Consider the following 12,381-nt stretch of genomic DNA (forward strand, 5'->3'; position numbering starts at 1 on the left):
CACAAACCGCCTCGGCCCGTTTTGGAAGAAATCAAAACCCTTCGCTCTCCCCCCCCCCGGGTATAATTTTTTTGCGGGGAGGGTGAAACTTTTCAGTCCCTCTGGCCATTAGGACCGAAACTTGAAATAGGTGGTGGGTAGCTGGAGGGGGCAGTTTGTAGCAAAACCATCCACAGATTGGGCATACAGGAGGGGGTGGTTAATACCTCTAGGTCTCGTTTTGGGGAGAATGGGTGCCTTCCTGCCACCCTTTGTTGACTGTGGAGGAAGGAAACAGGAGGGGGCGCTGTATCCATATCACTTGCAGAGTTTGAATTGTGCTCGGTTGAAGTGTATGGAGAAGTTAGCCTTGCAGTGGAACACGTGGAGGGGGGAATTTGAAAGTGGGAACCTCCACAACTGCCCTGACAGCCCCTTCCCCAAAACAGCCAAGACTTGGGCTTCGAGGTACATGGCAGCCTTCTCCTGCGCAAACCCAATTCAATGCTGAGCAGTGATAAGGGTGTCCCGGGACTGGAAGATGCGAGGGATTGGGGGAGAGAAGGAGATCTGAGCAGCCCAGATGCCCCCCTGGGCCCAAGGGGGTGAGGTGGGGAGACAGACATAGCTCAGAGGAGGGCACAGAAGAACTTTTTCTCTCGGAACGGGTTTTCGGAGGTGGGCACAGGGGTGATGAGGGGGTCCTCGCAGGCGTGGGCATCGCAGTAAGTCATCAGGTCCGCAGCAGCCTTGGAGACCTGCCAAGGGAAGGGGGAGAGTTGAAAACTCCAGCCTTCTGATGATGTCAGTTTGTAAAAGGATGCATGACACAGAGAAAGCGGATAGAAGTTTTTCTCCCTCGTAACACTAAAGGGACGCGGGTGGCGCTGTGGGTTAAATCACAGAGCCTAGGACTTGCCGATCAAAAGGTTGGCGGTTCGAATCCCTGCAATGGGGTGAGCTCCCGTTGCTTGGTCCCTGCTCCTGCCAACCTAGCAGTTCAAAAGCACGTCAAAGTGCAAGTAGATAAATAGGTACCACTCGGGCGGGAAGGTAAACGGCGTTTCCGTGCGCTGCTCTGGTTCGCCAGAAGCGGCTTAGTCATGCTGGCCACATGACCTGGAAGCTGTACGCCGGCTCCCTCGGCCAATAAAGCGAGATGAGCGCCGCAACCCCAGAGTCGGCCACGACTGGACCTAATGGTCAGGGGTCCCTTTACCTAACAGTAGAAGTTTGGGACATCCAATGAAGATGAATGTTGGAAGACCCAGGACAGTTAAAAGAAGTTACTTCTTCAACAACTATGGAACCCACTCCCATAGGCGGCAGTGAGGACCACCAACTTAGATGGCTTTAAAAGAGGATTGGACAAATGAATGGAGAAGAAGGCTACAATGGTGCCCTCCATATATTGCTAGACTACAACTCCCAACGGCCCCAGCGAGCACAAGTCAGTTGCCAGGGATGATGATTGGAGTTGGAGTTCGGCAACATTTGGAGAGCCACAGGTTCCCCCGCCCTGATCTAGCCCAGCAGTGGCTTTCATAGGATCTCGTGCAGAGATGGCTCTTTCATCCTTTTAACTGGAGATGCCCTGCTGCGAAATCTGGTACATTCTGCATGCCAGGCATGTGTTTTACTGCTGATGTTTTCAAAAAATTATTTGCTTGTTTGGTTACCGGTTGTGTTTATCTACCACTTTCCTGCTGAGGGGCCTTTTCTGACTACAAAGGTAAAGGGACCCCTGACAGTTAGGTCCAGTTGTGGCCGACTCTGGGGTTGCGGCGCTCATCTCGCTTTACTGGCTGAGGGAGCTGGTGTACAGCTTCCAGGTCATGTGGCCAGCATGACTAAGCCGCTTCTGGCGAACCAGAGCAGCGCACGGTAACGCCGTTTACCTTCCCACCGTAGTGGTACCTATTTATCTACTTGCACTTTGACGTGCTTTTGAACTGCTAGGTTGGCAGGAGCAGGGACCGAGCAATGGGAGCTCACCCCGTCACGGGGATTCAAACCGCCGACCTTCTGATTGGCAAGTCCTAGGCTCTGTGGTTTAACCCACAGCGCCACCCACATCCCCTTTTCTGACTATATACCGTATTTTTCGGACCATAGGGCGCACCCAGTTTTTTTGGGGGGGGGAAATAAAGGGGAAAAATTATTTCCCCCCCAGGCGCGGGGCTGGGGCGGGGGAAGCTCGAGCTTCCCCCGACCCCAGCCCCCAAACAGGCAGCTCTCTGCAAGCCGTGGGAGCGCTCCCGCTGCTTGCGGAGATGTCCGCGAAGCCTGGGCGCGCTGATCTCAGCGCGCGCAGGCTTCGGCATGCTGGCAACTCCGCAAGCAGCGGGACCGCTCCCGCTGCTTGCGGAGAGGTCCGCGAAGCCTGGGCGCGCTGATCTCAGCGCGCGCAGGCTTCGGCATGCTGGCAACTCTCCGCAAGCAGCGGGACCGCTCCCGCTGTTTGCGGAGAGGTCCGCGAAGCCTGGGCGCGCTGATCTCAGCGCGCGCAGGCTTCGGCATGCTGGCAACTTTCCGCAAGCAGCGGGACCGCTCCCGCTGCTTGCAGAGAGGTGTGCGAAGCCTGGAGAGCGTGAGGGGTCGGTGCGCACCGACCCCTCTCACTCTCCAGGCTTCAGCGAAAGCCTGCATTCGCACCATAGGACGCACACACATTTCCCCTTCATTTTTGGAGGGGAAAAAGTGCGTCCTATGGTGCGAAAAATACGGTAGTTCAGTAAAAGCTCATTCTCGCCACATGAGGGTGCATCTGGGCAAGCCATCCTTTGCTTGCAGTTGTGACCAGAAAGCAGCTTGGCTGCATTCCTAGCAATTCAGGACTCAAGGGGGGGGGAGATCTGCCCGAGTTGCTGTTCACCCTCCTCAAATGGGCAGCGACTTCACGTTCTTCGCACATGTCGAAAATTACAAGGGGTAATTCGATTCAATGGTCCTTGAGCACACACAGAGACACACGGACTTGTATGGATGCTCCAAAGCGAAGTGGTTGAGCAGCTGCTCTGCCTGCGGAAGGTGCCCGCCATACATTTAAAAGCACAGGACAGGATGCTGGACTAGATGGGTTTGGGGCTGATGCAGGAGGTCTCTGAAGACCAGTTGCTGGAAATCTCAAGTGGGGAAAATCACTGTTGAACTGAAGTCCTGCTTGTGGGCTTTGGGGCATCTGGTCGGCCACTGTGAGAACAGGATGCGGGAACAGATACCGTATTTTTCGCTCTATAGGACGCACCTGACCATAGGATCCCCCTCTCTGCTCAGCGCCCCTTCAGCGAAGCAGCAGGAGAAACGGAGCCCCTTCCATTTCTCCTCCCGCTTCGCTGAAGGGGCGCTGCGCAGCTCTCCCTCTCTGCTGAAGCCAGGAGAGTCAGTGAGGGCAACCTGAAGCCTCCGGAGCACAGCGGGACCTCCCACTGCGCTCCAAAGGCTTCAGGTGGCTATCCCTGGCTTCAGGTGGCTTCAGGTACCGACGCCTCTCGCTCTCCAGGCTGCAGGGAAAGCAATGCGAAGCCTCCGGAGCGCAGAGAGAGCGTTCCCTCTGTGTTTCGGAGGCTTTGTGTTGCTATCGCTGAAGCCAAGGAGCCTGCATTCGCCACATAAGACGCACACACATTTCCCCTTAATTTTTGGAGGGGGAAAAGTGTGTCTTATAGAGCGAAAAATACGGTAAGCATTTGGCCTGATCCAGCAGGCTTACTCTACTGTGGTCCTTGCCACCCTTAGATTGTAAATTCCTTGGGGCAGGGACCTGTTCCCCCCTCCTCTGCAAGGTGCCACATGTACTGATAGTGCTACATAAATAAACACTAGGTCATTTTTTTGCGATTTTTTTTTTTTTACTGATTTTCCAGATTTGGAATGCCAGGTCATTTCCCCCATCTAGCCCAATACTAGCAATGGCTCTCCAGGGTTTCAGACTGGGAATGTTCGTAGCCTTGCCTGGAGACGTCAAGGATCTTCGTCATGCAAAGCATATGGTCTACTACTAGACATGAGAAGGGGTGAGGAACCTGTGGCCCTTGAGTGGCTGGCACTACAAATCCCATCAGCGCCAGCCAGGGTGGCCAGGGATGAGGGGAGCTGGAGTCCAACAGCACCTGCGGCGTGTGTGTCACACCTGACCCCAATGGAGGGACCAGTAATCTACTGCCTTTTAGGCTCCCTTCTTCCTATTTCCTACCTTTATCCTGCACATGCTGGCCTCAATCTTCAGTTGCTCCACCATCTTCCGGGCCTGCCCAATACTCATAGTGCTGTTTACTGGAGTTTCGCCCTTCATGAGGATTCTGCGACAGAAATCATGGAGCAAAAGATACTATGAAAAGACTGGGTGCCACTGTGGACCCTATTTTAGGTGAGGTTTTTTATATACAAAAAAGAGGATTGGTCAAATGTATGAAGGAGATGAGGACTCTCAAGGGCTATTTAGTAGCTAAATGGAACCTGCATGTTCAGAGGCACTCTGGATACCAGTTTATGGGACCAACTAACAGCAGGAGGCCATTGCCTGTATGGGCTGTGTATATACCATACATTAGAAACATGGCATCCCCCCAAAAATCATGGGCACTGTAGTTTACCTCTCACAGAGCTATAACTCCTAGCATCCTGAACAAACTACAGTACAGTGGTACCTCGGGTTAAGTACTTAATGCGTTCTGGAGATCTGTTCTTAACCTGAAACTGTTCTTAACCTGAAGCACCACTTTAGCTAATGGGGCCTCCCGCTGCTGCCGCACGATTTCTGTTCTCATCCTGAAGCAAAGTTCTTAACCTGAGATACTATTTCTGGGTTAGCGGAGTCTGTAACCTGAAGCGTCTGTAACCCAAGGTCCCACTGTACCTAGGATTCTTTTTGGGGGAGGGAAGGGGGGAAATATTATAAATGTATGGTGTGTATGCTGCCCTGCCCCTGCTTGGTAGATTCCTGGCGTCACTTGGAGAAACAGGATCCTGACCTAGATGAATGTTTGGTCCAATCTAGCCCAAAGTGCTCTCCCCCCCCCCTAATTTTATGCATCTTGATTGGTCACAACTTAATCTGGAATGAGCTGGGACTGTAAAGCGGCCCGCAATTTTTTGTCATTTTTTAAATAAAGGATTCTTTTAGCCCACCCTTCAGTGAACATTGTCAGGCCAGCCTGCAACACGGATGATAAACTGCAAGTACAAAATACAGAGTTGCGTGGAAATTACCGGTAACACCTGAACAACAGCATAAGGATGAAATGCAACAGGTTGAAAACATCACACCATGAATTTAGGGGGCATTTTGAGATTCTATTTGTGGGCAAGATTAGTTCACATAACAGCAAAGCCAGGTTGTGCACTTATAGATGATTTGGGAGATCTTGGGCAGTAAACCCACTTCCACAAAAGAACAGCCTTTTTGCGATAAAGAAAGGAATGGGAAAACGCACTGGAATAAGTAGGTTGACACTTGCTTTGAGGCAACATCGTCTAATCTCCCCACCGATGAGTGAATGCTTGTTAAATAGCGTATATCATCTCATCTCCCTGCAAAGCAATTTAGGAAGAAACCTCAATAAACAGGCCATCTGGAAGGGCCTCTACGTTACCTGCTAAAATACTATGCAAACAAACATTTATTTGCCTGGCAGTAGAATCACATGAAAGACCACATCTACACCGTTAATTTAAAGCACTATAATACCCCTTTAAACATCCATTGCTTTCCCAAAAGAATCATGGGAACTGTAGCTGGTTGAAGGTGCTGATGGTTGTTAGGAGACTCAATTATCCTCATGGAGCTACAATTCTCAGAGTAGTGTTACAATCAGTCTAGGGCTGCCATTTGTCCAGATTTTCTCATACTATTTTTTTAATTGATTTTCCAAATTTCAACCCAATCTTCACTGATTATTACAAGTCAATACCAAATTTATGAAATTTTAATTAAATGATTTCCCACTCGCCATTGTTGATACGATCTTAGCTTCTAATATTACTGCGTTAACTCTCCAGTTACAATCCATTACCCAAAATTATCCCTTAATTGTCAACTGTACAGTGGTACCTCGGGTTACAGACGCTTCAGGTTACATATGCTTCAGGTTACAGACTCTGCTAACCCAGAAATAGTGCTTCCGGTTAAGAACTTTGCTTCAGGATGAGAACAGAAATCGTGCTTTGGCAGCGCGGTGGCAGCAGGAGGCCTAATTAGCTAAAGTGGTGCTTCAGGTTAAGAACAGTTTCATGTTAAGAACAGACCTCCGGAATGAATTAAGTACTTAACCCGAGGTACCACTGTACTTTTAGCTGTTTCCATTCGTGTTGAAACAGTACCCAGAGCATTTACATACTTTTGTAAAACTTCAGGTGAGCGTATAATACTGTACTTCTTTTTCCTCCATTCTGTCCATGACAGTTCTGTATATGACGACCTTCAATGGCCTTATCCTCTGCCATTTACCGTATATCAAACGGATTTTCCCGGACATTACCATGATGTAAAAGGCGGAATTGATGTCTGGGAGGGATTTCTGAAAGGTGGCGCTTTGTCTTGGATCTTAGGCAAGGCTTTTACCTTTTGAAATGTGGCAACCCTAACCAGCGAACTCTGAAAATTACAGTTCTAGGAAGGGAACAAGGGTGTCTCCTAATAAAACTCAGCACCCCTGAAGAAATTGCAGCTCACAGATGAGGTGCCACAGCTAAGGAGGCCCACTCCTAAATTGCCACCCACCTAATTTCCAATTAATCTTTTTATAATCCAGAGGAATTATATACTCTACAGCACACCACCTGGTTTTCCTCCTGTGAATGCTTGTTAAATACAGGGTTAGCAAGGGAGAGTTTGAAATGCAAATACTTTGAACAATGGAACTTATTGACGTTGCTCAATCTAGCACAGTATGTCTACACTGACTGGCAGTGGCTGTCCAGGGTTTCTGGTAAGGGGCGGTCCCAGCCCAAGCTGGAGATGCTGATCAGCGAACCTGGGATTTTATGCACATGCAAAGCAGATGTTGTGCCACTGGGAGCATGATTGGGAAATCGGCAAGATCCAGTAGTGATGTTGCCATGAAAGTGGCGCATCAGGTTAACCTTGATAAAGGCTGGGGCGGTGTTGCAAACTCCTGGCACTTGACCAGTCCCTGTCAAGGCTTCTTTTAACAAGAAGCTGTTAGCTTGAACATGGACCTGTTTTCAAGGTCAAAGCTTCAAGGGGAACTTGCTGCCCTCCAGCCATTTTTTTGGACTCCAATGCCCATCAGCCCCAGCCAGCATGGTCAATGGACAGGGATGATGGGAGTTGTAGTCCAGCAACATTTTGTTTCTTCCTTTATAAACCACACTTTATAATAATAATAATAATAAATTTTATTTATATCCCGCCCTCCCCAGCCGAAGCCAGGCTCAGGGCGGCTAACAACAATAAAACAATACAAAAGTACAACACAAACAACACTCTAAAATCATTCATTATAAAATTAATTAAATTCAAGCCACTGGCCACCATTGGGCCAGAGCTCCGTGAAGATTGCCGAGGGAGGGAGTCAGGCTGTGCCCTGGCCAAAGGCCTGGCGGAACAGCTCTGTCTTGCAGGCCCTGCGGAAAGATGTCAAGTCCCGCAGGGCCCTAGTCTCTTGTGACAGAGTGTTTCACCAGGTCGGAGCCTGGTAGCACACAGACAAAAAACACACAGTATTGCAATGCCAATATCAAAGGTCGGGGTGTTTCCCATCAACTTTTGACACTGTTAACCAAATGGCAGCTCCCAGGATTCTTTGCAGGGAGCTGTGTCTGCAGTGGGATAAAAGCGCTATAAATATATAGTGCGGATGGGGTCTGAGTCAAATCAGAGGTCTGTAAAAGTGTTGTCAACCCCGGCTGGCAGCAACTTCTTAGGCCCAGACAGGGACTATTCCCATCCTAGCTAAAGACAATGGGGACTGATGGAGTTCTAGCAATAATCTAGGCCTTGCCTGAGGAAGAGAGCTCCAGCCCTCAGGCTAAGGAGTCTTGATTTAAGCCAAGATCTAAAACCAGGAATCTGGTGGTTGTATTTTTAATGGCCTGAGGACAAGAAGGAAAGGACAGGCTGTCTCTGGGAGTAATGCAACAGCACTTTCCCTCACCTATCCCAAATATATAGGGAGAAAAGTTCTGGCCTTGGGGTTTGAAAGCCCTGGTAGCCAGCCAATGAATTTCTTTTTCCTTTTCTTAAAAAGGTTTCACACTCTGCCAAATGAAGTGACTACAGAAGGCATTGCAAGGGGGTTGTTGGGATAAGCAACACAAGGACCCCTGCTAGTGGTAAGGTGGATTGTAAAGCCAACATGATGTTCTCCAGACTTTGTAGTCAGACTATAGGTCCCATCAGCCCCAACCAACATGGCCAGTGGACAAGGATGATGGGAGCTGTAGTCCACTACCTTCTGGAGGGCATCATATCAGCTCATCCTGAGAGGAAATCCATTAAACCAGAGATGGGGAACCTGTTGCCTTCAAGAAGTTCCTGGACTTCAACTCACGTCAACTCTGAGCATTGACCATGCTGGCTGGGGTTGATGGGAGTTGTAGTCCAAAAATAGTCCCAAGTTTGGGAAACACCGACCTAAGCCATCCACTCCAGGATAGCATTCCATTCAGTCACATGTGTCCTCAATTTAAGATATTTTCTTTGGGGCATCAGTCTATATGCCAAATATACAGTAGGTGTCAAGGAGTATTGGGGACAGGTCATAGTTCAGTTGCAGAAGGAACCAGGTTCAGTCTCCAGCATCTCCACCCATGCCTGAAATCCTGGAGTGCTGCTGCCAGTTAGTGTAGACAACACTGAAGTAGATGGACCAGTGATCTGACACGATATATGGCAGCTTCCTATGTTCCTTAATGTACCTTCGTTTTAAGGTTCATAGCTCGTTGGGCCATGGCTTCAGTGCCCTGCCTGAAACTCTGGAGAGCTACTGCCAGTCAGAGTAGACAGTACTGAGCCAGATGGAACAATGGTTTGACTTGGTATAAGGCGGTTTCCTATATTCCTGCAGCGAATGAATGCTATATGAGGGTTAAATTTCTCCACATGAGTTTTTTTTCCTTTCAAGACAAAGAATCTCCCCCCATTATCTCACTTCCTCCCTTTACAGCCCACCTTCCATGAGAACAAATATTCACCCCATGAGCTCTACCCAATCCTTTATTATTATTATTTTTAAAATTGCTGCCCCACCCTCACCTCTCTCCTTCCTTTTTCTTTTCTTATTAGATGCAAAAAAATAAAAGCGAGGGGTGGGGAGTGCAGAAAAGCTATATCAGGCAGGGAGATGTTATGAAGCATGAACAAATGGCAGTTCCAAAGGCTGGCATCAGAATTCAACCCCCCCCCCCCAGATTTCACATTTGTGTTGGTTCCCGTACCCTTGGCATAGCTGTGAGGAAGGAATCTCTGCCCAGAAGCCCTTTCCTCTATTTCTGTCTGCTTCTCCTCCACTCCCCACCCCCAACCCAAGCAATCCAAGGAACATAGACCATGGAAACACAAAGCTACGGCAGCTACTCGCACCCTCCTTCTTTTGTCTACTCTCTTGCCACATTTTATTTATATAGAAAAGCATTTCTAGACTAGCAGTTCCCACAAGGCAGTGTGCCACACAATACATACAATAAGAAAACCTATCACACTGTCAGAATAGTGCAAAACGGTCATTCAAATCCCTGGCTGATCAGAAAAAAAAATAAACATTTGCATAGGCCCATCAACATTAGGTCTCTGCCCCGGATAGGTTCCATATGCCAGACATCCAAATCTTCCCTCCCTGCATGCGAGAAGCCGCCTTCCACCCCCCACCTCAAAGCTGATGGAGATTTCCCCCAATACAGACCTTTATTTTGGATCCCTGTTGGGAATGAAGAGATGGGTGTGTAAATGTGGGTGCCTGTTGTTGATTTTTCTCAGCCTTGGGTGTGTTCAGATGATCTGGCGTAGAGAGAAAGACTCTGGTCCTCTCTCCCCACCTGGACTTGAGGGTGGGGGGGTCGAGGAAAGGGTGTGTGTGTTTTCCACAAGGCACCTTTCTGCTTCCTTCCCCCCACCAAAGCGGTGACTCCACCCTGGTGTCTCCCCAGCACTCTCCTCACCTCTTCCAGGATGGACCTTAATTAAATAGAACTGGTACCTAGAGGATGCTCCAACAAGCCACTTAAGGCTGGGGCTGAACCATCTCTGTGGCAGGGGTGGTGCTGGTTGTGGAGGTAAACCCCCCACATGGGTTTCTCTAAAAAGACGGCTGCTTTTCTGGAGTGGAAGGCTACAGTTGCTATGGAGGAAATTTAATTAAAGAGGAGAGACATGAGGTTATGTGGGGAAAGCACAGCTAAGGAGTGGGGGATGCCGGCCCACACACCCCTCATGTGCGTAGTGGTACAGGCGCATGGGAGCTGCAGTACGGTGTCAGCATCTCCCTTTCATTTGGAAATCTGACATCAATGCACACTGCCTACTTTTCTCCCCTCCTTCCAGGCTCCTCACCACCACCCCCTTTTCTAAATAGGCACAGCAGGTACACAAGCAGCTTCCACTCCCTGCAGCACCTTGAACTATGTGTGATGTGGGAGGCAGAAAGCTGAAGGAAAGAGAACATTTTATTGTCTCCGTTTTCCACTCGGTGCCACATGACAAGCCTTCTTTGCCACTCCAAGGCCTTGCCTGCTCCTTAACATCGAGTGAAACTGCCGATTTCCATCTTCAGCTATTCGGAGGCCTAAATCCCTGCAATTTCCCCCAGTAGAAAGGGGACCTAGGCACATAACGGAAACCTATGAAGCTACACAGCAATGAGCCACATCACTGATCTCTCTAGCATGCAGCGGTATACACTCTCCAGTGTTCCGGACAGGGGTCTCTTCTCCCAGATGTTCTTGGAGATGCAGAGGATTGAATCTGGGACCTTCTGCATGCAAAGCAGCTGCTCTGCAACTGAGCTATAGCCCCAAGAGGGACCCTTTTCTTGGCTGTTTATTAACCTATCTTCCCTTCTGCTTTCCCTTCTTAGTGAGGGAGGAAACAACAGAAGAGGCCTGCTAGATCAGGCCAAAGGCCCATCTAGTCCAGCATCCTGTTCTTACAGGGGCCAACCCAATGCCTCTAGGAAGTCCAAAAGCAGGGATATATGCAAAGTTTCACAAACTCAGGTTTGCTGGGAGTACAGCTCATCCCCCTGTAAAATAAGGGATATCTGTGTTAATTGTATTTTTATTTTTATACTCTTGTTATAATTTTTATTATATCAAATGTCTGGAATGGATTATTGATGTCTCTGCCCCACAGGTGCTGCCAATAAGGAGCGGGGGGGGGCAGCAGCCCCATCAATCAACTAAATCAATTAAAAATACTTAACTGAGGTTCTGCACCCACCCCCCAACATAAAGCCTGCCCCTCTAACATAAGTCCTGGCTACGTCCATGCTTTGCCCCCTTTTTGTCTTTGCTTTGATGTTTCATATCTCCTTCCTCTGATGACAGAAAAATGTTCTAAATACTGTATTAAAAAATAAACTGTCAGTTTTTGATACACCATGTGCAATTTGGGTTGTGCATTATTTTTCCCCAGGAATGCCATGTACCATACTTTCTGCTTCCAATAAGATAAAGTTGCTCTCTGAAGATCATTTCAATGTTTAGTTATGAGGAAGCGTGTTACCATTAAAAGATGCCCAGCTAAATTTTTCTCGGTGTGTGGAATGTCGGCATTTTGAATGATAAAATGATGAACCAACACCAGTTGTGGGGGCCCGTCCACTGACTACTTTCCAATTTCCTGTATTTCATCAAAAAGTAGATTCCAGGGTGTACAGACCTGCAGGCAGGTCCATCACACGTGAGAATATGTGCCTAACTCAGCACAGCCTCTCCAGCACCTTGGTGATATTTCAACATTCATCCTAGACAACTGTACTGGGGCATTTAGGGCAGGCATAGGCAAACTCAGCCCTCCAGATGTTTTGGGACTACAACTCCCATCATCCCTGACCACTGGTCCTGTTAGCTAGGGATGATGGGAGTTGTAGTCCCAAAACATCTGGAGGGCCAAGTTTGCCTATGCCTGATTTAGGAGCTCAAAGCAGCTCACACTATTCTGCCCTCTCCCCATTCTATCTTCACAGCAATCCTGTGAGGAGGACTGGCCAAAGGCCACCCAGTTAACTGAGTGGAGATTTGAACCCCAAGCTTCCTCCCCCCCGCCCCCCCCCCACCATTGTCCTTGGCAGAGGATGGGAAGAGGCCTGGTTCCCCTCCTCCTCCTACTCCTGCACTGCTGCTGCAGTCGCCATGGAAACGGGAGGCAGGCGGGCAGCATCAGCATCCTTCTCCCCACGTGACTGGAAGATGCTCGCAGCAGGAGCGTTTAAAAAAGAGAGAGAG

The 12,381-nt window shown here is 49.0% G+C and overlaps 1 protein-coding gene across 1 annotated transcript; it reads right to left on the minus strand.

Annotated features, from left to right (window-relative positions):
* Positions 1–268: 268 nt before the first annotated feature.
* GNG3 (G protein subunit gamma 3) lies at positions 269–10,263 on the minus strand. Its single transcript, XM_053369960.1, has 3 exons — positions 9,843–10,263; positions 4,175–4,280; positions 269–737 (listed from the first exon to the last, which is right to left on the minus strand). The coding sequence occupies exons 2-3, from the start codon at positions 4,271–4,273 to the stop codon at positions 609–611; spliced, it is 228 nt and encodes a 75-aa protein (XP_053225935.1). The 5' UTR covers positions 4,274–4,280; positions 9,843–10,263; the 3' UTR covers positions 269–608.
* Between the last annotated feature and the right edge of the window lie 2,118 nt (positions 10,264–12,381).

Source organism: Podarcis raffonei, chromosome 16, assembly GCF_027172205.1.
Source record: "Podarcis raffonei isolate rPodRaf1 chromosome 16, rPodRaf1.pri, whole genome shotgun sequence".
In the NCBI taxonomy this organism is placed as follows: Eukaryota; Metazoa; Chordata; class Lepidosauria; order Squamata; family Lacertidae; genus Podarcis; species Podarcis raffonei.